At 38.2% G+C, this 26,024-nt stretch overlaps 3 protein-coding genes across 7 annotated transcripts; 2 read left to right on the top strand and 1 right to left on the bottom strand.

Moving 5' to 3' along the window:
• Positions 1–2,315: 2,315 nt before the first annotated feature.
• On the bottom strand, positions 2,316–11,061 carry LOC136251258 (leucine-rich repeat and coiled-coil domain-containing protein 1-like). 3 transcript variants are annotated; one of them, XR_010698986.1, is made up of 10 exons: positions 10,626–11,061; positions 9,701–9,749; positions 9,492–9,653; positions 7,872–7,964; positions 7,002–7,108; positions 6,520–6,946; positions 6,377–6,463; positions 5,159–5,224; positions 2,965–5,109; positions 2,316–2,649 (listed from the first exon to the last, which is right to left on the bottom strand). XR_010698986.1 is itself a non-coding variant. In XM_066043683.1 (9 exons), exons 1-9 carry the CDS (start codon positions 10,994–10,996, stop codon positions 5,014–5,016), a joined length of 1,458 nt encoding a protein of 485 aa, XP_065899755.1. In that variant the 5' UTR covers positions 10,997–11,061; the 3' UTR covers positions 2,316–5,013. The 3 variants fall into 3 exon arrangements, 1 of the variants encoding a protein (XP_065899755.1); XR_010698987.1 differs by having other exon boundaries at positions 2,316–4,795; positions 4,895–5,109; XM_066043683.1 differs by having other exon boundaries at positions 2,316–5,109.
• An 8,256-nt stretch (positions 11,062–19,317) lies between these two features.
• LOC136251250 (actin-related protein 2/3 complex subunit 1A-A-like) lies at positions 19,318–21,958 on the top strand. Of its 2 annotated transcripts, none has more exons than XM_066043672.1 (11): positions 19,318–19,542; positions 19,592–19,630; positions 19,687–19,772; positions 19,827–19,892; positions 20,434–20,609; positions 20,685–20,908; positions 21,033–21,208; positions 21,385–21,488; positions 21,552–21,638; positions 21,692–21,778; positions 21,836–21,958. In XM_066043672.1, exons 1-10 carry the CDS (start codon positions 19,512–19,514, stop codon positions 21,768–21,770), a joined length of 1,068 nt encoding a protein of 355 aa, XP_065899744.1. In that variant the 5' UTR covers positions 19,318–19,511; the 3' UTR covers positions 21,771–21,778; positions 21,836–21,958. The 2 variants fall into 2 exon arrangements, with proteins under 2 accessions (XP_065899744.1, XP_065899743.1); XM_066043671.1 differs by having other exon boundaries at positions 21,833–21,958.
• A 66-nt stretch (positions 21,959–22,024) lies between these two features.
• LOC136251253 (ketimine reductase mu-crystallin-like) lies at positions 22,025–25,980 on the top strand. Of its 2 annotated transcripts, none has more exons than XR_010698984.1 (8): positions 22,025–22,190; positions 22,249–22,399; positions 23,243–23,305; positions 23,363–23,464; positions 23,554–23,755; positions 23,804–23,905; positions 24,525–24,621; positions 25,804–25,821. XR_010698984.1 is itself a non-coding variant. In XM_066043677.1 (8 exons), exons 1-8 carry the CDS (start codon positions 22,033–22,035, stop codon positions 25,863–25,865), a joined length of 957 nt encoding a protein of 318 aa, XP_065899749.1. In that variant the 5' UTR covers positions 22,025–22,032; the 3' UTR covers positions 25,866–25,980. The 2 variants fall into 2 exon arrangements, 1 of the variants encoding a protein (XP_065899749.1); XM_066043677.1 differs by having other exon boundaries at positions 23,804–23,925; positions 25,804–25,980.
• The last annotated feature ends 44 nt before the right edge of the window (positions 25,981–26,024 follow it).

Raw genomic sequence — 26,024 nt, 5'->3', positions numbered from 1 at the left:
AAGTTAACTTGTAGAGAGTTCAGCTACAAAGAAACCATCATTTAGAGAGTTCAGCTTCAAACAAATCACCTGTAGAGAGTTCAGCTACAAACAAATCTCCCTGTAGAGAGATCAGCTAGAAGAAGTTACCTTGTAGATAGTTCAGCTACAAACAAATCTCCCTGTAGAGAGATCAGCTAGAAGAAATTACCTTGTAGAGAGTTCAGCTACAAAGAAAACACCATGTAGAGAGTTCAGCTGCACAGAAATCACCCTGTAGAAAATTCTGCCAGAAACAAATTGCCCCGTAGAAAGGTCAGTTAGAAGAAGTTACCTTGTAGAGAGTTCAGCTACAAAGAAACCATTCTGTAAAGAGCTCTGCTGCAAACAAATCACCTGTACAGAATTCAGCTACAAACAAATCACCCTGCAGAGAGATCAGCTAGAAGAAGTTAACTTGTAGAGAGTTCAGCTACAAAGAAACTATCATTTAGAAAGTTCAGTTACAAACAAATCTCCCTGTAGAGAGATCAGCTAGAAGAAGTTACCTTGTAGAGAGTGAAGCTACAAACAAATCACCCTATTGAAAGATCAGCTAGAAGAAGTCACCTTGTAGAAAGTTCAGTTACAAAGAAACCACCATGTAGAGAGTTCAACTACAAACTAGCTACCTTGTAGAGACATCAGCTAGAAAAATTACCTTGTAGAGAGTTCAGCTACAAAGAAACTATTCTGTAAAGAGCTCAGCTGCAAACAAATCACCTGTACAGAATTCAGCTACGAACAAATCATCCTGTAGAGAGATCAGCTAGAAGAAGTTACCTTGTAGATAGTTCAGCTACAAACAAATCACCCTGTAGAGAGATCAGCTAGAAGAAATTACCTTGTAGAGAGTTCAGCTACAAAGAAACCATCATGTAGAGAGTTCAGCTGCAAAGAAATCACCCTGTAGAAAATTCTGCCAGAAACAAATTGCCCTGTAGAAAAATCAGTTAGAAGAAGTTACCTTTTAGAGAGTTCAGCTACAAAGAAACCACCTGTACAGAATTCAGCTACAAACAAATCACCTGTACAGAATTCAGCTACAAACAAATCACTTGTAGAGAGTTCAGCTACAAACAAACCTCCCTGTAGAGAGATCAGCTAGAAGAAGTTACCTTGTAGATAGTTCAGCTACAAACAAATCACCCTGTAGAAAGATCAGTTAGAAGAAGTTACTTTGTAGAGAGTTCAGCTACAAACAAACCATTCTGTAAAGAGCTCAGCTGCAAACAAATCACCTGTAAAGAATTCAGCTACAAACAAATCACCCTGTAGAGAGATCAGCTAGAAGAAATTACCTTGTAGATAGTTCAGCTACAAACAAATCACCCCGTAGAAAGATCAGTTAGAAGAAGTTACTTTGTAGAGAGTTCAGCTACAAAGAAACCATTCTGTAAAGAGCTCAGCTGCAAACAAATCACCTATACAGAATTCAGCTACAAACAAATCACCCTGTAGAGAGATCAGCTAGAAGAAGTTACCTTGTAGATAGTTCAGCTACAAAAAATCTCCCTGTAGAGAGATCAGCTAGAAGAAATTACCTTGTAGAGAGTTCAGCTACAAAGAAACCATCATGTAGAGAGTTCAGCTGCAAAAAAATCACCACTGCCCAAATTTCAAGGCAATAGCTCTTTCCAATCTGAAGTTATCAATTGTCAAAGTTGGCAAATTGGATGTGTGTGGAAGACCCCTTTTCGCAAATCCGATCACATATGTATTATATATATAATTTGTACATTTACTGATAAAATATTTAAAGTATATACATCTACTTCATCTTTTCGTCTTCCTGTAGTAAAGAAAAAAAACATAGGTTAAAAAAGTCCCAAAGCTGGCCTATGGGCCGGCTTTGGGGTATACAAATACAAAAAGAAATGAAATCTAATCCAAAACAGCCAAGCTGTAAAAAAAGTGTGCGGCCCTCAGAAAGGCTATGGTGAAAAAAGATGTGAAATCCAAGGTGGCGGCCAAGAAATGGCTGTGATGGTAGGTTAATGGTAAAAATTTTAATAATGACAATTCAGGTAAATTTTGTGAAGCGGCACAAAAATTCACCTGAATTGTCGTTATTAAAATTTTTACCATTAACCTACCATCACAGCCATTTCTTGGCCGCCACCTTGGATTTCACATCTTTTTTCACCATAGCCTTTCTGAGGGCCGCACACTTTTTTTACAGCTTGGCTGTTTTGGATTAGATATATATACAGTATAGGTTATTACCATACACCATTCTATGCAGCTGAACTAGCTATGCATCTAATTCACCAGCAGTGCATGATTACAGAGTCCTAAGTATTAGTTTAATATGTGATGCTAACCAAACAAATACAAGCAAATATCACAAGATCAAGATACTCTATAACAGAACAGTCACTACATGTACTACACTGTAATAATATGAGTTCATTTCACTTTTAAACTTTCTTAAAATAAAGTACTGAGTGTAATACAATAATTTCACATGCACTTTCTGGGTCACAGGTTCTGTACCATTGCCCTTGTGTATCCCTTCCTCCTGCCATGTCCTGGATCCACGCATCCCTGATAAAGCCACTAAATGGTAATACGATGATCTTCCATTGAAGTAGCTTGAACTCTTCAGTCTCATAGGTAGTGCCAGTCAAACTATGAACACAGACAAACGTACATTATCACACATATTTACACAACATATGGATACACACAACAAACAAGCTGGGTCCATTCTGTATACCATATGGAGGGAAACTTTGGCTAGGGAAAATTTTGGCAATTTGCTACAAATTCACCAACGTTTAACCCGCCAATTACTTGTAGCAACTCAGATTTACATCTTTATAAATAAACATTGAGCTTGAATTCACCAAAGTTTATTTCGGCCAAATGCAATTTAGCTTGCTATTTGCCAAAGTTTATCCTTACCAAAGTTTTCCTCTATACAGTACAACTTTGTTAACAGACCTTTCCCATGGCACAACAGGATAATCTCTCCAAGTGCAATCTCTCCAAGTGCATTAATCATCCACATTCATTATAACATTTTGAATTAAACCCATGAAATAATACTCATGAAGCCTTTTAAATAATGTAAAATTATATTGTCAATTATTTCTAGCCATATATACGTAACTAGGGTTGGGAAATATAACAATATATCGTTGCTATCGTGATAAAAGCATGAGACAATAATTGTATTGAGGCTATTTTTACACATCGTGATATATCGAGTTCATGATATACCATGATATATTGCTTACAAAATGAAATACCATTAATATAGCTGTCTTACAAATACATCAAGTTTCATTTAATATATGGTTGTATGCAATTTGTTATAGCTTAAGGGTTGTTTTTGGGATGGATATAACAATACGAGTCAGAGAAAAACCTATACATATGAATATCATAGACACTTGTGATTTGCCTGATAGTCTGTATGTATATATTGGGCAAATCACTAGTACCCATGTTATAACCATTGCATACAAAAAGCTGGCATTCCATTATGATTTTCCCACAATGGGAATTGTTGCATTTTCCAGAATCAATTTCGGCATTTCTATCACTGTTGGAGCTAAACCAATGAAAGACCCTGTGAAGAGTGAAGTTTTTATTTTATTGGTATCTTTTATCACTGATCATGAAAATGTGACAAAATTTGCATTTTCACAGAATATTCATCACAAAAGGATTTGATGAAAATGTTCCGCCAATGAAACAAGTTGATGTTGTGCTACTTCCAAAAACCAGGCGCTAGTTATGTATAGGTTTGGGCGATATTGAAAAAAGTGCACCACAATATATCACGGATGTATTTATCACGATATTCAATATTATCATGGTATTACATGCCAATTTGAAAAGCCAATTAGAAAAGCCATTGCGGGCAAAATTCTTAATTTCTGCCTCAGGCCAAGGATATTTTGTCAACTATTAATAGCCCAGACAGTCTCCCGAATCTATACAACTACAGAGACTAGACTAGTACAAAACTGTACATAAAATCAAGCCTGTTTTTTAAAAAGATAATTTCATGAATTTAGTAAACACTGTGCTCTCTCATATGGTTGTAATTTAGCCTGGGTTTGCTGTACAATTATATAAAATGCCAAGTAACAGCTATTATGACTTTATGGTTTACCACAATTGCACTATACACCATATACCAACAAAAATATCAACCATGGAACCAGCCTCATGCTTCATTCACAATGAGTGTTGGTTTGGTAAGCCCAAACCATGCATGCCTTCAAAATGTTACCCAAAACTCTTCCGCTACTCTCTTTGTGTATACACTATCACAACCAAGCTGTAAAAAGAGTGCGGCTTTCAAAAAATCCTGCACTAAAGTTGTGAAATTGCATGTAGCCATGGCTATAACTCCAGGAGTGGTCTGTGGACAAGGGAACATGCAATTCCATATACCACTAAAATTGCAAGCAAAGCTTCTGAAATATGGTGCCTTATACCAACTTGATGATAGTGCAAGAATTACAGTTACTTATTGTATGTTGCAAACTTTTACTGATAAACATATTGGCAAACATTATTATATTTGCAATGATAATGTTGATATAAATACGTAGATGCTTTTTTCATAATGCTAACTAATAGAATACACACCAGCTGGCAACACACTCTAGTTTAACAGTTCCATTCATACTTTGAATGATTGACGGAACAATGGGAACACTGCAAACAAATTTAAATGATACCAAGAGTATTATCATTAATGCTTGATGGTACACATCTGGAAATTTTAGTGGTTGTACTACACCTTGCAATATCCAACCTAAAAGTTAACATAACCACGTCAGTACAAATCAGTATATCAGACATCATTTACGTATATACAGAGACTATAGAGAAATGTTTCAAGTGTACAACTCACAATTTGGTTAAAATGAATGCAATTAAGATGTAAACATTACTGTAGTGATGACATGTTCACCATGACATAATTTATGCAGCAGTGAAGAGTGGTCGTTCAAGAGAGACACACCCATTAGGTCATGTGGTACTCTTCAGGGCATGGTGACTGCGTAATAACATTCTTACTGCTCCAAGTTCCTTAATCACATGATCTAATTGTTCCTCTGTGTGTAACTATAGCAACTTTCAATTAATACGCTGGTATTTACATTTTAATACATACCCTCTTTTGTTTCATTTCCATGGTAACTCGGCCAGTAGTGGGTATCCGTAGTAGCATACTTTCAAGCTGTAATAAATAAACAATAGTTATTGTAACAGATACCAATATATGGACTCTTAGATGACTAAATGCAAGAATGACTGTTCTATTAGAGTATATTGTCTCTCTAGTTCAGCACTTAATGATCAGATAATGAACTCCTTTGCCAAATGGTGTTTAGAATAACTAAGGGTACACTGTTTAAGGGTACACTGCGTAGTGCAACTTCAGAGGACCAACGTTGGGTGTAACGTGCTATATAAAATACATAATCTTAATGTAGTAATGAAGTAATGTAACATGCTACATTCATAAGCTAGTAATATCCAATGAATAGTTACTTTTTACATAAGTACCATATTTCCTTGTATAAAATCCCAGGCTTTTTTTCCTTCCCAGCATTTTTGACCCGGCCTGTAAACGAATAGGGCTTTTATTTGAGACTGGGTATTTATTTTCGATTGGTCTGACCGACACCTGGCGTTTAATCAAATTCGGGTGGTGGTAGAATGGGATTACTGTAATAGCAAGTATAGAAAACAGTAATACAGTGTGTTGGTTATATGAACAAGTATAGGCAAGGTTGGAGAATAGTTGCATCATACACATCTACACGCATGTGGACTCACCTGGACTACTCATGTGATTACTTGAGTACCTTCGCCCCTCTAAACTCAACTATGAAGCAGCAGCAATAGCATGGAAAACAACTAAAATTATCAACAGTAGACTCAAGCAATAGCCCGGGCCTCTATTTGAGACCAGGCATTTATTTTCCAAAGATGCTGGAAACCCCCGGCTTATAATCGAGACAGGAATTTAATCGAATGCAGCTTTTATACGAGGAAATACGGTAATGTGTTACTAAAGTAGCACATTATACAGTAATACTATTACCTAATGAAGTACGTAAAGTAGCACATTACATAACATGTCACACATGTTACTGTAATTGTACATTGTAGTTTGAACATGAAATAATATGTAACTGTAACACATAACATTGTAGTGACAGTAACAAGTGCTTTTTAATAATAACTGTCCAACATTGCTGGGGACCATTTGGTATTGGTAAACTGAAATATGTACTGGAAATTGCATTAAAAAACTGTTAACCATTCCTACAGAACACTTAACTACTCTAATAAAGCAATCACTTTGTTATGTGGTATTGTTTACCTGTTTTTTCTGTTCCTGAAGCCTGGCAAACTCTTCTTTAGCCCTGCCCACTTCTTCAAGGTTAGCTAGTGCTCTTTCCTCTAGTGTCTGTAAGCCACACCCCATTACAAGCCAGCCACACCCACAAGTTACTTGCAGCTTACTTTTTGTTGATTTGTATAACTGGTCACACCTCCTGTCCTCACTGCTGTCAATGTGTCTTCTAATGACCTGTGATCATGTGATTCAGTGTGATCATGTAATTCAGTGTGATCACGTGATCTGGTTTGATCATGTAATCCAAAATCATGTGATCTCACTCCACTAATGAGGCTGGCGTCACTTTGCTCCAGCCACTTGCGTCTTGTTAGGGGTACCCTGATGGGAGGGCTAGGGGGATCACTAATAGATGAGACAGGTCTGTATTGTGGAGATGTTTTAACAGTCACTGGAGAACTGAAACGTGGAGAAGTTCGGACAGTCACTGGGGAGTTGAAACTAGTAGCTAAGCTGTGATGAGTTGACATGTTGAAAGTCCTATTAGATGTCAACTGTAACCTCCGTAGTTCTTCCTCTAGGCTACGAATTGTACTAAACAACGTACAGTAGTAATGTTAACATAATATTCTGCTATAGTTTATGTCACCTTTGGTCTTCTCTTCTTTGATACTCCATCTTAGCCAATGCAGCAGACAAGTTAGCTTGATCATGATGAACAGTAACACTCTCTTCTGCTACCTTATCATGCTGCTCCTGAATATAAGCCACATCCATTACAAGTACTCATACTTATGTGAAATAACAATAAAATGTCCACCTACGTATGAGACTGAAAATGAGGTGTCAAAGTACACCTTAGCCGTGTTTGGTATGTACTGACATGGTCGTTATAATGAGGACATCTTAGCTGCTATGCTTGGGACCTACTTGAAATGGTCACTATAGCTAGCTTGCCTTTTCAGGGCGTGTCCCCCATGCAACATCTGATATTGGTGGTCAAGATATTAACAGAAAATTAATTTTAAAAATGTTTCAGTAAACAATACGGATTATTCTAAGATACGTAACAGTGAAGTCATACAAAAATATTTTCAGTGAGTTTTTACTACCCCCTAAAATCCTGATTCATGAGCCGTACAGTAGAAATCGTCCCTTCACCTTATCCGATGGTATAATATACCTGCTGTACTAACAGCTGACTAGCACTAGCACACTGAAACTAACTGAAATGTTTGTTACCACCATTGGCCATACATTTTTGACCTATAAAATTTGGAACATGTCATGGAAGGTTACGGTTAAAACAACCATACCTTAAAAAACAACCCTTCTATAGTGAGGTGGTCATATAATGAGGCCATAAGCTATGTTTGGGACCTACTTAACATGGTGAGGTGGTCTTATTACTGTGGCTATGAAGTACACCTTAACTGTACCTATCCGGTCACTATAATGAGGTGGTCATACTAAAGAGGTGGCCACTAAGTGAAGGTTCACTGCATCAGTACAGTAGTACCTTTATCCGGTGATATTCTTGTTGGGTCAGTTCCAGTTCTGATAACAACTGCTCCATTTTCTCCAGCTGAGATGTCTTGTTGTCCTCTAACTCCTGAAGAAGAAACAATATTAGAATTGTATTCTGTGTATGGGAGACTTATATATTACACTTCACACTATGAGAATCATAGGAGGAAGAGAGGTGTTAAGTATTAAACTCCTCCTTTATAATCTAAGAGGGAGGAGGGGATAAGCCCCTCTCAAAAGAGACACATGTGTTTCTAGAAGAATGATCACTAAAGTGGCCAAACACTCTAATAGAGCAGTCAGAACAATTCAAAGACAAAATTAACTCTCGAGTCTCAACTACAACTTGCATATGTTGCCGTTGTGTCAAGCCTCCTCCAAGTCTCAGCACACTTCTACATTGTTATCAAATGTTGTATACACAGATATTGTATTGACACACTAATACTAAAACTATTGTTAAAACTAGCCGTTGCCTAAGATGCTCTAACGGCAGATAGTATACCTATTAACTTCTTTAGGCTACAAACTGGATTTCTTCTATTTATAGCTGTAAATTAATTATGGCTGAAGTAACATGACATTAGAGTGGCTACAGGCCTAATACAGTGTCTAGCAGGAAAACTTGTGACCCCCAAACCACCTGGTCCTCCCCCATCAATCAACAATTCCTTAGCCACCAGATTACGGTAGATATCTACAGTGGAACCTCAATTATCTGAACCTCTTGGGACCAGGGGTGGTCCATAAGTCTGTATCTCTGAAACTGTGTATACATAACTGTAAAATAGCATTAAGAAAAAAAAAATTTTTTTAATGCTGGTAATATCAGCTACCTTAATAGAACAGTCATTTCCGTAGTTCAGTTGATCGAGAATCTGGATAAGTGGGGTCTGGATAACTGAGGTTCCACTGTAGTGCACTTCAACTGTATCACCCAAATCCTTTTCTGGGAAGTGAATGCGAAATTTATGGCAAAAAGTGCACATTGGTTTACAGAAAAAACACTAGATCTCAGAAAAACATAGTTGGGATGCAGATATCATCTATATAGTCAGTTCATAAGCTGTTAATAATAATAACTCTTGTTACATGAACCAACTATCCAAATATTTTTAGTAGTACTGTGAAGCCCTATAAATGAATGTCAGAAGTGCTAATCAAAAGAGCAGTTTGATACCAACAAGAACAAGTGAGTTGTAAAACATTTAGTATGGATAATTCAGGCATACAAACATGTTTACAACATGAAAACATGTACAAAACCATTGGGAGTGAACACATGTTCACCTATTTGATATTGTGGTGAGTGGATCTGCTGACCGTTTTAGAGTTAGTTGAATGTTCTATTAGAGTATGTGTTATTAATCAGCCTATCTTAACTTCAGCCCAGCTAGTTTACTACTCCCATACAATTATGACATAACAATGTGGGTGGGAGATCTGGAACATAATATCAACAATAGCAGCCTGTCAAGTGAAAATCTGCAAGAAATTGCATAACATTAATATACTCTAATAGAACAGTCAGTAAAGCATAAACAAACTCATTGTTGCTGGATTCCCACCCAGACACAGTTGAAGTGGCTTTATATTACACTGAATTCTATACCTGTTGGGCACTCCTCAATGAATCACACAGTATGGCATTCTCTTCTTTTACTTTCAAAAATTCATCCTTCATTACTCTTTGTTCATTACGAGACACTACCAGTTGTTCTTGTAACACGGATATCATCTTGTTGGCCACACCCAGCTGGCTCACATGACTAGCCTAACACAAAACAAGATGGCAGCCATATCACTTGCTGCCATAGCTACCAGTTGTGACTGTGTTTCCACCAGCTGCTCCTGCAGGTGCTGTATAGTCCTGTATACATGGGCAAATCGAAAGTAAGTACATGTAAACTATAAAAGATCTGTATTCATCCAACTCATAAACTGTGTTCACTTCCAATAATTTTGTACAGGAAAACCACGTTAGAACTTAGAAGCATGTTTTATCCTGCATTCGTCCATAATAATATATGCATGGTTACAGTTTCATTCATATTAAAGCTTTTTGATAATGTTAAAGCTGGGGTTTCACAGTGCTATTAAGGTTTTAGCAGCTGGCCTGCATAACAAGAGTTACTAACGAAACAAGGGGTGTAGTGAATGCAAACCAACTAGTGATTTTTAGGGCTAAAACAAACCATCCAAATAGTTCGCTATTTGTTCTAAAAATAATATTCAATGCTGTGGGAGTAGATTCAACTTTCTATAGATATACTAAAGCAAAACTTTGTGAAATATTTTGTCATTTTCTTATAAAAATGGAGTTTGTAGTAGTTGTACCAACACATCAGCACAAATGAAGCAGTTTTATTTCCTACGAAAACATAATTGTAAGTGTTTGTAAATCAAATATATACATTTAGAATATTCGGGGGGGGGGGGGGGGGGGGGGGTTAAAACTATCATTTCATTGGCATTTAGAATATTCGTTTTAGCCCTAGCGATTTTATAAGTCATTCAACAGAAGATCCATTATGATCTGTAGTCACATTAAAACTTCTAAGCAACAGCCAAAGGACAATGCCAATAAAATGCTCTTCCTAAAGCAGTTAACCTTGTAATTCTGATGAGTAAGGACAAACTCAAACTTTCAAACAAGGTCAACTCAATGACCAAAATCAAAAATCAATGTTGACTGAATTTCACCATGGTCGCATATCAAGGATACAAAAGTGACTTTCTTCATTACCTTTCAGCTTGTTTATGCTGCTGTAACGTGACACCTGTAGCAGATGGTGTACATTGTTCAAGTGAAGTAATCTTTTCATTTAGTCGAGACAGTTCTCCATTGTAGTAAGTTTTCAAGTCATTAATGTGTTTAGTGTGTTTGCGAATCAACTCGCTCCTCCCCTCCCTCAACGGTGTCTCCTTACTATCACGTGATAGGCTAGCAACAGTATTGGTGGGCGTGGATACCTCACGTGGACTGTAGTTACCGGGAGTGTTTACAGTTTCTTCTACTTTTAAGAGTTGAAACGAATCATTACTTCCTCGCGGTCTGTGTAGTGTACTCTCCGCTGTACTAGATGAAATTACGTCAACCATCGTTTCCACCATCATCTTCAAAACGCGGGATATTTTAACAATCACGTGCACAGCTGGATACGTATAGAATTACGTAAGTGATTAGATCATAGAGGGCCGTAAGGCTTTCCCCACCAATGATTACAGCATATCTATCCGCAGATCGGGATCCCTGAAGAGTAATCTTGTGCTCAGATTTTTAATTTTGTATTTGGAAGGAACCCTTGTTAAATGGATAGAGCAATGCCGGCTGACTAAAAGAAACCCGAAACAAGTAACTCTAGAAAATCATGTGTCAAGTAAACTACCCGTAAAGTCTGGAGTTCCACAAGGAACCGTATTGGGACCTCTCATGTTTTTGTTGTACATTAATGAAAATATTTCCTCAACTGTTCGGCTATTTGCTGATGATTGCGTTATGTATAGGATAATTGATTCCTTAGAAGATTCACTGTGCCTTCAAAGAAACCTCAGTACCATTCTTAACTGGACTAAAAAGTGGCAGATGCAATTGAACATTGGCAAATGTGTAGTATTAAGGTGTACAAGATCAACATCTCCCATTAATTATGACTATAATTTAAATGACGAAACTCTTCAAGTAACAGAACCTGGGACTTATTTTTCATGAAAGCATGCAATGGTCACATCATATTCAAGCTATGTGCATTAAAGCAAACAGATCCTTAAATTTTCTTCAGCCCAACTTAAGTAAATGTAGTAGTAATGTCAAGCAAAATGCCTACATTACCATTATAAGACCATTGTTAGAGTATGCAGCTTGTGTCTGGGACCCTTATCATGAATACTTAATATATGACATAGAAAAAATCCAACGACATGCTGCAAGATGGGTCCTTTCTGATTTTAGTTGGTACAGTAGTGTGACAGATATGTTGAACTTCCTTGAATGGCCAACCCTACAAGAGAGAAGACACATTAATAGGTTAAGCTAATTTCACAAAATTGTTCATCAGCTTACTCCTTCCATGCAGCTACCATCTTATTTCTTACCAACTCAGCATCCAACTAGACAGCTTCATCAATATCGATTTATCATCCCAGTCAGTTCCACTGTATCGTATCAGAAAAGTTTCTTTCCAAATACTTTAAGAGAATGGAACACTTTACCTAACAACTTTATCGAAGAGCAATCCACAAAAATTTTTACCAACCACCTTGTCATCACACAATAAATGTATGCATGTATGTGTTAAATGTTTTTTTTGTTTGTAATTACCTGGGTCAATTATCAGCTATGCTGTCTTGACCCAGTATATAATCATGAATTTAAAAATTGTTAATTTAGAAATGGAAGTAGGGATCAAGCGATAAAAACTACTGAAACAAGTGATTTGAATGATGGCAACTATTACAACATAGCTTTGTGGGGAAATCCTTACATTGGCATCTCACCACGTCACCATATATGTTCAATGCCAAAGTAGGGATTTCCCCACAAAGCTATGTTGTAATAGTTGCCATCATTCAAATCACTTGTTTCAGTAGTTTTTATCGCTTGATCCCTACTTCCATTTCTAAATGAACAATTTTTAAATTCACTAGTTTGTTAACTTTTTTTGGTATAGCTATATAGCTATTATTGATCTTTGGCACTGACTGCTCTATTAGAGTATCTCGATCTTGCTGCTTGCTTTATGCAAGCTGCTCAATTACTAAATTGAAAGGCATGCAGGGTTTCTATCTCCTGTTTTCTACAATTAGTTACAGCTGGACCATTAATAATGGGCGTGGTCCACTGATCGTTAAGTACGAGCGCGCGCTCTGATTGATAAGGGCGTGGCAGTGTGTTCTTACTTCACTAGGCTGTTTGATTGCTTTGCAAGTGTTGCTATACAGGCATCCACTTGCCCTTACAGTACGGAATCTGTTATTAGTTTTGTGGCGTCCGAATACGGCTGCTCTAAGGAAAGTGTCGATACGAATTATTAACGCCTCCGTGACTGGAAAAGAAGAAGACGATCTGTAATTGAAGATAAAAGGAAAGGCAAAGCGCAGAAGGCAGACACTCGTCGGAACCCAAAAAGGCACATCCCAGCAGCGAGTTAAATATTGTGGCAAAGAATGGTGATCCTTCGCTGCTTCGTTTGGCCTGTAGCCTTGCGAATGTGGTCAGGCAGGCAGGCTGGCAGGCAGACGAAAATTTCTGTTTTAGCGATTTTTTAGAAATAAAATTCCAGCACTTTTCTAGTCGTTTCCTGATATATATAACGCTAGAAATAAAGTTAGAAACTTGAAGACTCTTTAGTAAAAGGTTTATTTGCTGTGTGAGATATTTCTAGGATGATTTTTGAGAGATCGAAGTTTGAGGCGCGCGCCAAATCCACCCCGATCCCTACTTAAACAGTACTATCGTACTGTTTGATAATCATAACCCGGTAGGGAAAGCCCCTCCCCCCAAAATATAAAAGCGGTACTAAGCACAGATTACCAATGGTAATACCATTGAGAGAAAACCATTAGAAGTATATCAGAGTACCCTCCCATTTAATATCGACTTTTCACAAGCCGGCCATTACTCAAATCGATTATGGAACACACGGGTACTTCGATGTTAGTAGCTAAGTCATTACATCATAACCGTCTGTGATCAACTGGAGATTCCCCACATACCTTCGCTTCTTAGCACTCGGCAGTAAACAATCGGAGTAGTCACCAGTAAGTTACGGTAGCTAACCCCCTCTTAATACCTCTAGTGCCAAGCACTCGCGGCTTTGCTTACTACAGAATTTCTATAACTATTTCCAGTCGAGTATCCCAGCAGCTAGATCATAGCGGCACGCTGATTTCAGGAACTAATTTGAGTCAGTCTATATAGGGCAAGACCTTGCTCAAGAAGGACGTTCAACCCCAATTCAGCAGTATGGACTCGTGACAAAGTAGCTGAGGATCATCAGAAAGAAGTTCTTAGTCTCCTAAGTCTTCCTGTTGAAGTGATAGTCTACATAGCTCTCCTGCTTACAGCACGTGACAAAGTGAAGCTGCAACATGTTTCATGTAGACTGCAAACTATAATGGAAACACCATTACTGTGGAGTGTATTTGTCTGGCCTTTGTACAATGAAAAAGAAGGAGGTTGTGTTTATAGAATATTGAAACAGCATGGAGTGTATGTCAAACAGCTCTCTTTCCTGGATGATGCTCCAGAGCCTAAACAGTTCTGGAAAATGTTACGCTGGTGTAGTAATGTGGTAGAACTAAAACTAACAGCAACTGTCAGCCATCAAGACCATCTGCCTGAAGTTATAGCACACATGCCGCAACTTGAGAAACTGGACGTTCAATGGAATGGTAGGTTTCCATCACTGCTTACTTATACCAATAATCTTAAGGAGCTGACGGTTAGAATACAGGTACTAAAGGATACTCTGGAACCATCAGTGCTTGCGTCTGTTTACAGATGGATAACTGAGGGCTTTAAAGTACAAACATTGAATATTGTCTACCACAGAGTGCATGTGTATGTAAAAGAGTTACTGCATGAGTGGGCACTGTATAACTTTCATGTACCAGATGGCCGCATCGGTTATCTTAAGCTGTACAGTAGTGATAAAGATCTTTACTATTCTGTACCAGTGTTTAAACTTCAATTTGCTAAAGCTGCTACCCTTCCATATTTGGATGCAAATAAATCTGGTTTGGTAGGTTTAGGGCAGAATAATTTGATACTACCGACCATCTGCAGTCACAGCAGTACTGTGGGGCACAAAGGATTAACACAGGAACACAATAATGCTTTTCAAAGCATTAGTCTTCACTTTGTGACTGATTTCAATATCTCGAATAAATTATTTACTTCAGAGCACCTGGAGTCATTAGCTGTATTGTGTCCTAATCTTCGGAGACTTGACTTACAAAATAGCAACAATTGTTTAACAAGCTTAAAAGGTTTACGTTCTATTGCAAATTGCTGTGTCCACCTAAATAGACTCAACTTGTTAGGAATTAGTGCAGCAGAAGTAGATCATGTTAAGTTATGGAAGGTGTTGAGTGACATGAAGTTGACTCATTTAGCTATGGAACTGTGCAATGCTACTGTTTTACCAGATGATGTGCAAACTTGTACTTATTTATATCATAAATGTTCAAGTTTAGAAGCACTGCATTTAAAACGTTCTATGCATAGTCAGTATTTATACGGATGTACATTGTGTACACGTTTTCTTGATGATTATCTATTGCCATTGTCTCAATTTCCATCTCTCAATTCTTGCTTTGTGGAGAAAATACCATGTCACTGTGTCAATGCTATTAAGATCATTCTAACTGATTGTCAGCATCTCAAAGATTTCAAGTTCTCCTTACATCCTGGAGATACAGCGAATTACCGTTATGGTTTACATAATATTCAACCCTCTCTATCATTTCCATTTACATGCAATTTACAACAGTTGTACGTTGTAATTTCAATTTTCAATATTCCTGATGTTTTTATGAGTAGAGTGTCAGCTCATGGTGGACTAGTCCATGTCTCTCTTGATGTGTCTCAGATAACCTATGAAGGAATAATTACTCTGATAGAAAACTCTCCTGAATTGCTAACACTTCACGTTTGTGGTGTTATCATTGTTAATGAAGAAGATGCTCCAGATAGTGTGGATGAGTTTAAAGCAACCATGAGAAAGAGATTTCCATCCAGAAAGCTGTTCACAGCTGCAGGAAGTATTGAAATGCACCGATGACCTTCATAAAAGAATTCTGCCATTTTGGTAGTAGTTTATCTTATTTCTGTAGTGCCTCTGGTTTGTCATAAATCACTCAGTTACAACTTACAAGATACACATGCATAGTTTTTTTTTTTTTGCTGTGAAAACTTCACAAACAGAAGAATATACACAGATATAAAATAATAAATAATGTTAGCTATTGATTGCAAAATAATAGTTACGTAGCAGAGATTTGAATATGTCAGTTACAGCTTACACAATAATATCAGTATAAGTATTATTGAGATAAAGCCATTACTCCAGTATAAATTAATGTAATAGTTATATTTGTGAATGAATATCCATAGACTTTGTTACACACCCCTCTATGGTGTAGCTTTGCAACTCCTGAATTGCTAGTTTCCATTATACTGTGAGCCATGGCATGTACAATTGGCACATCATTTCATAAAGCTATGTATACTTACGTTATTGTGACGGACCCTGGTAAATTAAAGCCCCACACTGTGAGGAAAAGTTCACTCCTGTGCATGATAGCAATCAATACAAATGCTGCTTTCTCTTATGTTGGAAAAAAATATACCAACTCAGATACCAGTACTAACCCACACTTTCTCAATATTCAAAAAGTAACAAACCATACCTGATTGTCAGTTTGTGTCTGAAACCAATTTCATAGTGACTGTAAGTGTGTGTGTCTCTCTCTTTCTTAGTCTCTATCATTTCAGGGTCATGGTTGCTTCTGGCTTGCCAAGTACATGACAATGTCTCTTTCTCCAGGAAGCTTGACATCGATGGCCCCAAGTAAGTTGCCTATTTACTGTCACTGTATATTACCTTCAATATTTCTGTAATGGAAACAGAGCCATGCATGGGCAAGTTCAAGCATCTTGACAAACTTGACAAACAAGTATACTGGAACTGAAACCACCCTGGTGACCACTCATCAGAATAGGAATTATGCAATTACATGAGCTACAGATATAGTGTTGTTAGTTGGTTTGGTTCAACAGTCATCTCCATGTGCGAGCACTGCTATGACTGGTGTGGATAGCAAGCTTGTCATGTGGAAGGTTTAAGAACTTCTGAAAGCAACTAGTCAGTTCCTGCCCCTTTGCATAGAGAGAGAGGGTCTGGTGACTCTGGTACTCTAACATTACTGAGTTGTAACAATGGAATGTAATTAAACAAGATGTTACAATAATGGCAGCAAGAATGGCACGTCCAGCAACCATACAAAGTAACTGGCAATGGTTGAAATAGATTAACAAACAGCTGTTGACTGATGTAGCCAAAGATTCTTTACATATTGATTAGACACAGCATTATGAGTACATCAGTTGCAGCTACAGAGCCCTTTACTATGCCTCCATCTTCTGAACACACTGTTGGCAACTACAAGCAACCTAACATCATGTTGCATCTTCACAAAACTTCGTGACAAACTCTTTCACATGTTACATAATTTTATAGCATAACTCCAAAAATGAGCGTCCCAAAATTTTACCAACAACCCTGTTTTCTCTGTAGCACGCTACAAATTTTGAATGCTAGAGTGACCAGACTTTCCTCTATGTAAAGTGATCACCACCAGACCAGTAAGGAATCTAGTCTCCTTGATTCATTGTTGTTTTGTTTGGTTATTATGTATTTAGCGTTAGACCTGCATAGATTCATACAAACCACAGGTACCTGGGGGTTATTAATCTATGGTTAGACCGCTCTTTGATATTTTCTGACGTTGATCTATGGTTGAACTAATGTGTAGTTTCATCAGTCATGTAGGAAAAAAAGTACCATGCAACCATGTGTGTATAATCATCACATATCCATCCTGTAAACATATAATCATCATTGCTATTCCGTTCAAACTTCCAATTGAATGTGCATGTACCTGTACATGTCTGCTAGCTCTGTTTATTTCATAGTGAGGCAGAAGGTAGTAGGGATAGAGTATCATGATGTGTGGTAAACTTATTTATATAGGAGGAAGTTCTCAGCAGTATACATGGGCAGAAGATATACCCAGCATGCACACATCCAGGATTGTGCTGTTAACAAATACTACTATAATATGTTTGGACACTGAGGGCGCAAACCTGGCAATGAAAGCCATATCTTAGTGTAAGTCACCTATTACTGGCAGGTACCAATTACCAGCACTTGTAAATTATACAGACTATGGAATATATAAGCCTAAAGAAATCTAAATGGCATATTTAAGGGCTAACTTGTCCTTTGATAAACCTTAAACAGTTATTGTAAAACTGAATAAATGACCAATTAACACCAGGATGGGGTATCCACTGTTACTACAGTGATGTTATTGAGAAGATTAAGACACATAAATCTACACAAGAATTGCACATGCCTGTTGATGATGGGGTGAGTATGTACAGACTAAATCTGTAGCTATAATGAGATAGAATTTGGAAGCAAACTATTGGACCTAAAGAAGTGCTAGAAAAATAATATAGCATGCTGCAATTCTGAATTTAGAAGTTTAAAAAAACAACTAATATGCATGATGGGTAACTGATTATTAAGCTTTGGCAATTTCAGTCCGCGTAATAGTTGACTGTAAAACATGGAGGATGAAAGTAAAAGCTGGCTACACTAAACAAAAATTTTAAAATAGAAAAATCTTTATATCACAAGAGTCTGTGGGTCTGAACTTATTAGCCAGTATAGTTGACTACAAAATGTGAGACTGACCAACTGATTTAAAATTTGACAGAAGCCAGCGTATATAAGGCACTGCAAAGCACCTATGGGCTTTGGAGTTCTGTATGCATGCTGGCATATAGTGTTACTAGGCATAACTCTTTATACTATTCTGTCAGTGCATGTGGTGCTCAGAGTATAGCCCAAAGTCTATCATGCGGTGAGGTTGCTGATTAACTTTCCAACACTAATGCTGATATTATAGCTGGCTACCGGCTTTGCGTGGCCAGACCATGCACTTTTCATTTTTCCCCAACCAAATAAAAAGTGGTCTGTTCAGTGGTCACAGGAGTTCAGTGACATGTAATGGTTCCACAGTCACTATACAGTCAAACCATAAAATTAATTTTGCTGCCGCCGGCTGGATTAAGGAGGTTGTTGGATTATCAAGTCACCTCTGTAACCTGACATTGTACAATATTGGCAGTAAATCAGTTACAGGTAAAATGGATCACACAATGTTTTTAACCTAACTTAAAATTTGCAAATGTTACAGCCTTTTTTCTTTAACTGCCAACCAATTAAATACTTTGGTTGCTTAAACATTATTTTCTGTGCGGATTGTTTTAATGCCGCTACTAGCTATTATTCTCTGTTGGATTAGCTACAAAGGTCGAAAGCAATATGTATTTCCAAGTCTATAGGATTTAAATTTTGTGTTGAATTATGGAGTACAGAGGTGTCAGCTTATAGAGGCTGTTTTCTACACAAGTGTTGGTAAATGACATTTTGGTCGCTGGATTATGCAGGTGTCGGTTCTCGAGAACTAGCTATAATCAGTTTAGACATTTTTTTCACAATGGTCCCCAGGCAATAACTGCCTGTCCACTGAGCTGGGAGCTAGCTAAATTGTCTGAGTTCAGAGTGAGTTGTCTGTTTCAGTTGTCAATTGGAAGCCTGTCTGAGTTGTCAGTTAAATTGTCTGTTTGATTAAACGAACGACATGCGTTAATACGGTAGTAGGCCGCACCCTTCCGTTTTCGTTTGTTTATGCTCTTTGGAGTCGTGTCTTCGCATCTTGCCGTGTAGACTGACCAGAGTCCGCGGCAGTAGCTTCACCTGGAAGACGACGTGTAGTATTTGATCGTGCCATTTTTTAATTCGTTCTACCGAGAAATTGCATTTTACTGAGCCTAGAAATGTCATCTGAAATACACGACCTTATTGAAGGTATTGTACTGTTTGGTGTATTATGTATACACTTTAATTCCCTGGGTAGGCCCCATCACGTGCCACTGCTGGAATAGCGACAGGACAAGTAAGCTATGAAAGCATACTCGAAAACATAAGTAGTCACGTGATGTATTTGTTTAGAGCTGGCTTTGAGTCCTAACAACAACTTGGTACACATCTACTCCAAGTCTGGTGGGAGATGGCAACTGGAGACCGTCCTCAAAGAAGTAAGCTTACAACTGTTGTCATAACTCTATTTACTGCTCACTTTTCTTGTATAGCATGATCAACGTGTTATGGGCATGGATTGGGCACCTAAGAGTAACAGGCTGGTGACTTGTGGAGCTGTAAGTAAACTTCATACACAGCAGTTCACTCTTTGTAGTAGTCTTGCATGGCCAGACCACTTTTTCTCTGTCACGGTGCTTATCAATTAGAGATTATAAGTGCCTACTCCAAAAAAGGGTCTGGTCCAGAATCAATACATGACTTGTTTCACATCCCAAGCTAGAGTTCGGGGTGTTTAATCAACTTTCATCATAAAATGCATACTTCCATTTAAATTTCAAACCACATACACCATGAACGATTGCCGGTAGTGGTGACGAGAGACACTGAGGCTGGTTTTCTAAGGCTAAAAAGCACACAGATTGATTCCTTGCTCATTTCGCCTTTAGCCTTTTTGTTTTCACAAGGAATTGATCTGTGACCTTTTTAGCCTTAGAAAACCAGCCTTAGTGTCTCATCACTACTGGCATTTGTTCATGGCATTTCCAGTGCATACGTGGCTTAAAATTTAAAAGGAAGCATACATTAATAGAGGCTTAAGATAGTTTTTTTAATGCTGTATTGGTACTTTTTAACTATAACCTTGTGCTTTGTTTGTAGGACCGTAATGGTTATGTGTGGACAAAGGAGGGAGGAGAATGGAAGCCAGTGTTGGTGGTCTTGCGTATCCAACGAGCAGCCACCTGTGTAAAGTGGTCTCCTCTTGAGAACAAGTTTGCTGTTGGAAGTGGTGCGCGTTCTATCTCCATCTGTCACTTTGAAGTGGAGCATAACTGGTATGTGTAATGTATGGATGTGTCAACTCAGCAAGTATTTACAATGTTTTGATGCAATCCTGATATCCTTCTCAGGTGGGTGTCCAAGCACATCAAGAAGCCTATCCGTTCCACTGTCCTGTCTCTTGACTGGCACCCTAATAATTGTCTGATTGCTTGTGGATGTGCAGATTTCAAGACTCGTGTCTTCTCTGCCTATGTCAAGGACTGCGATGAGAAGCCAGAATCCACCTGTTGGGGAAAGAAAATGACAATGGGAAATTTGATGGCAGAATTTTCTAGCCCAGGTGTTGGATCAGGTAATATAGTATTTTCTGTTACAGTATACAGCAACAAGCCTTGATAATACAACATCCTCATTCCTCACATAATTTTTTGGCACCATTTATTGTCATGGTATGTATTGTTCTTTTCTTGTCACAGGTGGCTGGGTACATGGTGTGTCTTTTTCACCCTCGGGCAACAAGCTGGCCTGGGTGTCCCATGATTCACTGGTATGTGTTATCAACCAGGAAACTGGGAAGAGTTCATTTGAGAAGACTAAAGAGCTGCCATACCTGGATTGTCGATTTGTGTCTGAAACCAATCTCATAGTGGCTGTAAGTGTCCGTGTGTGTGTGTGTGTGTTTGCTTGGGACCTGGGTAGCACATTCAGTGTCAGTGTCCTGGAGTTAGTTACTGTAGTAGCCATGACCATACTAGTAGTAACCAATGGGTTTGATTTTACTATTTTGTGCACGTATGTGGTTTTCATAGTCTCTCTTTATCACTTCAGGGTCATGGTTGCTTCCCTGCCATGTACAAACATGACAATGACAACGTCTCCTTCTCCAACAAGCTTGACCAACAAGGAGGGAAAAAGGACACTGGTGGCCTCAAGTGAGTTACTAATTTGCTATCTCTCACTATGTGTCACCTTCAATATTCCTGTAATGGAAACAGAGCCATGGACAAGTTCAAGCGTCTTGACAAGCAAGCCTCCGCTGCAACTGAAACCACCCTGTCAACCACTCACCAGAATGGGATCACGTGAGCTAGAGATGATGTATTGTGTAGCATTGTTAGTTGGTTTGTTTCATCAGTCAAATCTCCGTCTTCAAAGAAGGTGGGAGTATTGCTACGACTGGTGTAGATGGCAAGCTTGTCATCTGGAAAGTCTAAGAACTTCTGTAAGCAACCTGATCTCCTTTATGTATTGTTAATCATGATTCTGTTTTTAATAGTAGTACCTTGAAGATGACAAGAAGATATGGACAAATTGTTGTAGTGTGTTAGGCTATTTTCTGTTCAGTTTAGGCTTTTTGACAATGTATATTTGTAAATTCGATTAAACTGCAGTTTTTATCAAACAGGAATATGGGGTGTACGTTCTATTAGGGTAGTTTAAGGGCGGTGACAATTTCGCTCGACTGTCGAAGTAAAAATGGAGCAGTTTCCGTTTATTCCTGCAAGCAAAGTGAAAGAATTACTGGACCCTAAAAAGTTGATAGACATCATTGAAGATGCACTAATACAGTTTTCCAAACGGGAAGGCGTACAGCAACCAGTTCGCTCCGTAGTATCCGTGCCCAAGCACAACGGGTATGCGAAAATATCCGGAATGTCAGTGTAGTTCCTGTTTATGTTTCTTGCTCCACAGTTTCTTTGGCGTCATGCCAGCCTATGTGGAAGTTGGTAACTGCCTGGGAGCTAAGTTGGTGTCATTTTATTCTGGAAATATTGATAAGAACATTCCCAGCCATCATGCTGTTATTGTATTACTAGAGCCAAGTACTGGAGTGCCCCTAGTTGTAAGTAGTGCATTTATGTTATCATGGTCTACTATACAAACTACTCCGACAAAGATAATTTTCTATTGTGGCACAGCTTGAAGTATTTTATTTGCCGAAATAGCCATGATGTGAGTTCCCAGTTAATAGTCTTGTGTGGCCAGACTGCTTTTTTCTCTTTGTCATTGGGTAGGGAGAAAAAAGGGTCTGGTCTGGTTCGAATCCCATGATCATCTTGAAATGTCACGCAGTTACATCACAAGTATGCAGTAATTATGGTTCCATGTGCTTAAACTCCACTGTAATAAAACTACCGTAGTACAATAGCCAATGATCCTGCTTACCTGTGACTTATAACTGATTCAATGTTTGGTAGATGCTGAAACAGCTTTAGACATTGATTCGTTTGTAAATGTGCGCTTGTGACTCCTAGATGCGAGTAACTACTATCTGAAAATGCATCACGTTTCTTTGGTTAACTATCCATCTGTCTGGGTAGTGTCAAGACAAGCGTGGGCCTTTTTTCTCCCTACCCCAATGACAAAGAGAAAAAAAAAGCAGTATGGCCACGCGAGACTAGCCAGTTAAGGCCAGAATATTACAATATGAGCCACAGCCTTTTAACTCAATATTGTTGCTGTTGTAAATGAGTAAGTGAATGGATGTGAAACTCACTGATAAAAAAAACATCCGCCTGTACTGATAAATTTTAACAATTATTTTCTGTGTGGTGTGTGTAAACAGATTGATTGCTGCTCATAATCAACTCTCATGTTAAGTTAAAACTAATTTTGGCACTTATAACTCTCTAAATGCTGAGCTGTGTTTGAAAGTCTAAGTAAATAAGATACTCATTGTCCACAGATGATGGATGGTGAGGTGATCACTACATTGAGAACTGCCGCAGCATCTGCTGTTGCTGTCAAGGTGACGGGTATATGTTCACGCTACACAGTGACACTGTTGTTTATATCTCTTATTTAGCACATGTCAGATAAAGCTTCCAAGGTGCTGTGCATTATTGGTAGTGGAGTACAAGCTCGCAGTCACGCAAGAGTGTTGATTCACACAAGAAACTTTCAAGAGGTATAGCAAGTACGATAAAATTTCTAGGTTCCCATTGAAAAGAGCACTATCCATGTAATATTTTTTATGTGAACTGAAATTCACTACAGATCAGAGTGTGGGGTCGGTCACCAGTTAACCTCAAAAAGTGTGTGGATGACATCACAGCTATTGTGGGGGAAGGGGTTCGTGTTACTGCACACCAGGATGTCTCGGAGGCTGTGACAGGAGCTGATGTCATAGTAACTGTATCGTTTGCCAATGAACCAATCTTACGTGGTGAATGGATGAAACCAGGCGCACTTGTTTGTGGTCAGATTTGTGTGGATGGAGTTCATTTCAAATACTATTTAATTTTAGGTGTTGGTGCATGTCGTCCCGACTGGCGAGAACTAGATGATCATGTGATGCAACATTCATGGGTGGTGGTAGACAGTAGGGAGGGTGCATTGAAAGAGTCAGGTGATGTTATATTATCAAAGGTGGGGCTGGGGTGGGGCAGACATGGTCATGTGTCATCAAACATCTCATAATCTCAAACAAAAGTTCCTCAGTATCAATACCAAGTATTCTAATGTGCAAATTGCCTTCATTTAACCGTATATCTTGTGTGGCTCTATAGCTAAGAAAAAAGTGCTTCCTTATCCGATATCTTTAGAATGTGACCAAGAAGATTTTGTTTATTTAGTGTGTCGCCAGCTTCTTGGGCAGCACAACACACTATCATGTGTCTTGATTCACTTTTCCACTATGGACCTGCAACTAGAAGCAGGGAAATCACTAAACACTGTTGATACAAATAAAATCCCAGACGAGATGGTGACTTGATCCACAGACTGCTTGCAGCATAGTCTAGGCGAGCCACACAGCTTGGGATCCTGTGCGGTATACTTAAACAATGTAACTTCTTGTATTTTATTAGGAGTCACTTATTAATCACTATCCCACAATTAGGTATCATTACAACTCCAGGTGCTATATGTCTGGTTGCACAATGACATGTCAATACATTGTATTGTATAACCAACCTCCTCTGGGTAGGGGTGTGTACTGTGGATCATGTGATCATCATGACACACAGGCTGAAGTATATGCAGAACTTGGAGAAGTTGCAGCTGGGACAAAGAAACTACCTCCTTTTAATGAGAAGGAAAAGTTTACAGTTTTTAAATCTCTCGGTAAGATATCTCTGTATAAAATGTGTGAAATGAAACTATGTACAGTGAACCCTCATTTAACCGAACCCCAATGTGTCTCAAGCAATGATGAAAGTGTTCAGATAAGTGAATTGTTCAGATAACTGAAGCCCATACATTTATATACAGAGCTCTGTTGAAATGCTCTAATAGAACATACACCTGCTGTACTCAAAATACTCTAATAGAACAATCATTCCAATTTCAGGGTTGCACAACTGAGGGTCTGCTGTAATTAAAGTATTTTGCTGACAGACGTGCATTCTAGTGATTAAACCAGGGACCACATTGAGACACTCCAGGATCTTTATACAGCTTTTGTTTACCCTAATCCATTTATCTGAACAGTCTTGTAAAGGTGTAGTTCTATTTTGTAATAACTTATTGAGGCCACTCACTAATTTCAAATATTTATAGATAAGCATTAGAAGTTTTTAAGTCAACTAATAAGAAAGATCCAGGCTTAGGAAGTTAATTGTCTACTCCCATAGCATTTACTACTAGTGCACTGCAACAGTTGTTTATGGACATAACCAACCTGTTATTATTAATTTTGTTGATCGAGTGATTTTCAAGGTACAGTATCACTTCAACAACTCATTCTCAACGAACAAGAGTCTTGTACAGTGAAACTTCAATTATCCCAAACAGGAGCTTATAAGTGCTGAAGGCACAAGTCCCTCCTTGTGGTTTGTCCCATCAAAGCACAAGGAGGGAAATGAAAATGATGAAATGAAAACGATTGTTCTATTAGAGTATTTAAAATTTTTATAGTTTGCAACTAAATGTGTTAAATACATGCTGCAGGTTCTTGATTTCATGCACAACCTAAAATATGGATTCATTTATCTGAACACCAGGTGGTCCCTAAGGTTCATATAACAGTGTATTCAATAGCCTGGCTATTATTCACTCTTCTCAAACTGTTACTACTGCTGTAAACATGTTTCCTCATGGCTACTCTCCCAGTAAGTTTGATATTTCAAATCTGCACACCATTTTGGTTTAACTGTTCTTTCTTTTTATATATGAACCTATGAAAAAACTAATCACTTGAAGTGACCTAACTGTTTTTATCTGTTTTCTGAAAACGTAATTCCATTGCCTTGATATAACTACTAACCCTTTGACTGCATGGATATTTTGTTTCTCACTTTCATACAGGAATGGCCATAGAAGATGTCACAAGTGCCAAGTACATTTATGACTTGTCAAAGCAGCAATGAATTTCAATAGCTATAGCTAATGCACCATATTTACTGTTGTCAAGTGCCAACATTTGTGTGTGATCAGTCTCATGGTGCAGTCTTATTTCTAAAGTACTTTTATAGTATGATCAAATCCTGACAAGTTACACTGATGGCATTAAACATGCTTAGCTATAG

The sequence above is a fragment of the Dysidea avara genome, chromosome 3 (genome assembly GCF_963678975.1).
Source record: "Dysidea avara chromosome 3, odDysAvar1.4, whole genome shotgun sequence".
Taxonomy (NCBI): Eukaryota; Metazoa; Porifera; class Demospongiae; order Dictyoceratida; family Dysideidae; genus Dysidea; species Dysidea avara.
The sequence above is the reverse complement of the archived record's forward strand: the minus strand, read 5'-3'. Positions and strand labels throughout refer to the sequence as shown.

What these genes read in the sequence shown, in the direction of transcription:
- LOC136251250 (XM_066043672.1), top strand. Translation starts at nt 19,512, where the DNA reads ATGTCATCTGAAATACACGACCTTATTGAAG. An exon ending in GGCTGGTGACTTGTGGAGCT is followed by an intron (nt 19,893 to 20,433) that starts GTAAGTAAACTT and finishes CTTTGTTTGTAG; the next exon opens with GACCGTAATGGTTATGTGTG. An exon ending in AAACCAATCTCATAGTGGCT is followed by an intron (nt 21,209 to 21,384) that starts GTAAGTGTCCGT and finishes TTATCACTTCAG; the next exon opens with GGTCATGGTTGCTTCCCTGC.
- LOC136251253 (XM_066043677.1), top strand. Translation starts at nt 22,033, where the DNA reads ATGGAGCAGTTTCCGTTTATTCCTGCAAGCAAAGTGAAAGAATTACTG. An exon ending in GTACTGGAGTGCCCCTAGTT is followed by an intron (nt 22,400 to 23,242) that starts GTAAGTAGTGCA and finishes CATTGTCCACAG; the next exon opens with ATGATGGATGGTGAGGTGAT. An exon ending in CATCTGCTGTTGCTGTCAAG is followed by an intron (nt 23,306 to 23,362) that starts GTGACGGGTATA and finishes TCTCTTATTTAG; the next exon opens with CACATGTCAGATAAAGCTTC.
- LOC136251258 (XM_066043683.1), bottom strand. Translation starts at nt 10,996, where the DNA reads ATGATGGTGGAAACGATGGTTGACGTAATTTCATCTAGTACAGCGGAG. An exon ending in CAAAGAAGAGAAGACCAAAG is followed by an intron (nt 6,947 to 7,001) that starts GTGACATAAACT and finishes TACGTTGTTTAG; the next exon opens with TACAATTCGTAGCCTAGAGG. An exon ending in TTCAGGAACAGAAAAAACAG is followed by an intron (nt 5,225 to 6,376) that starts GTAAACAATACC and finishes TATTTATTACAG; the next exon opens with CTTGAAAGTATGCTACTACG.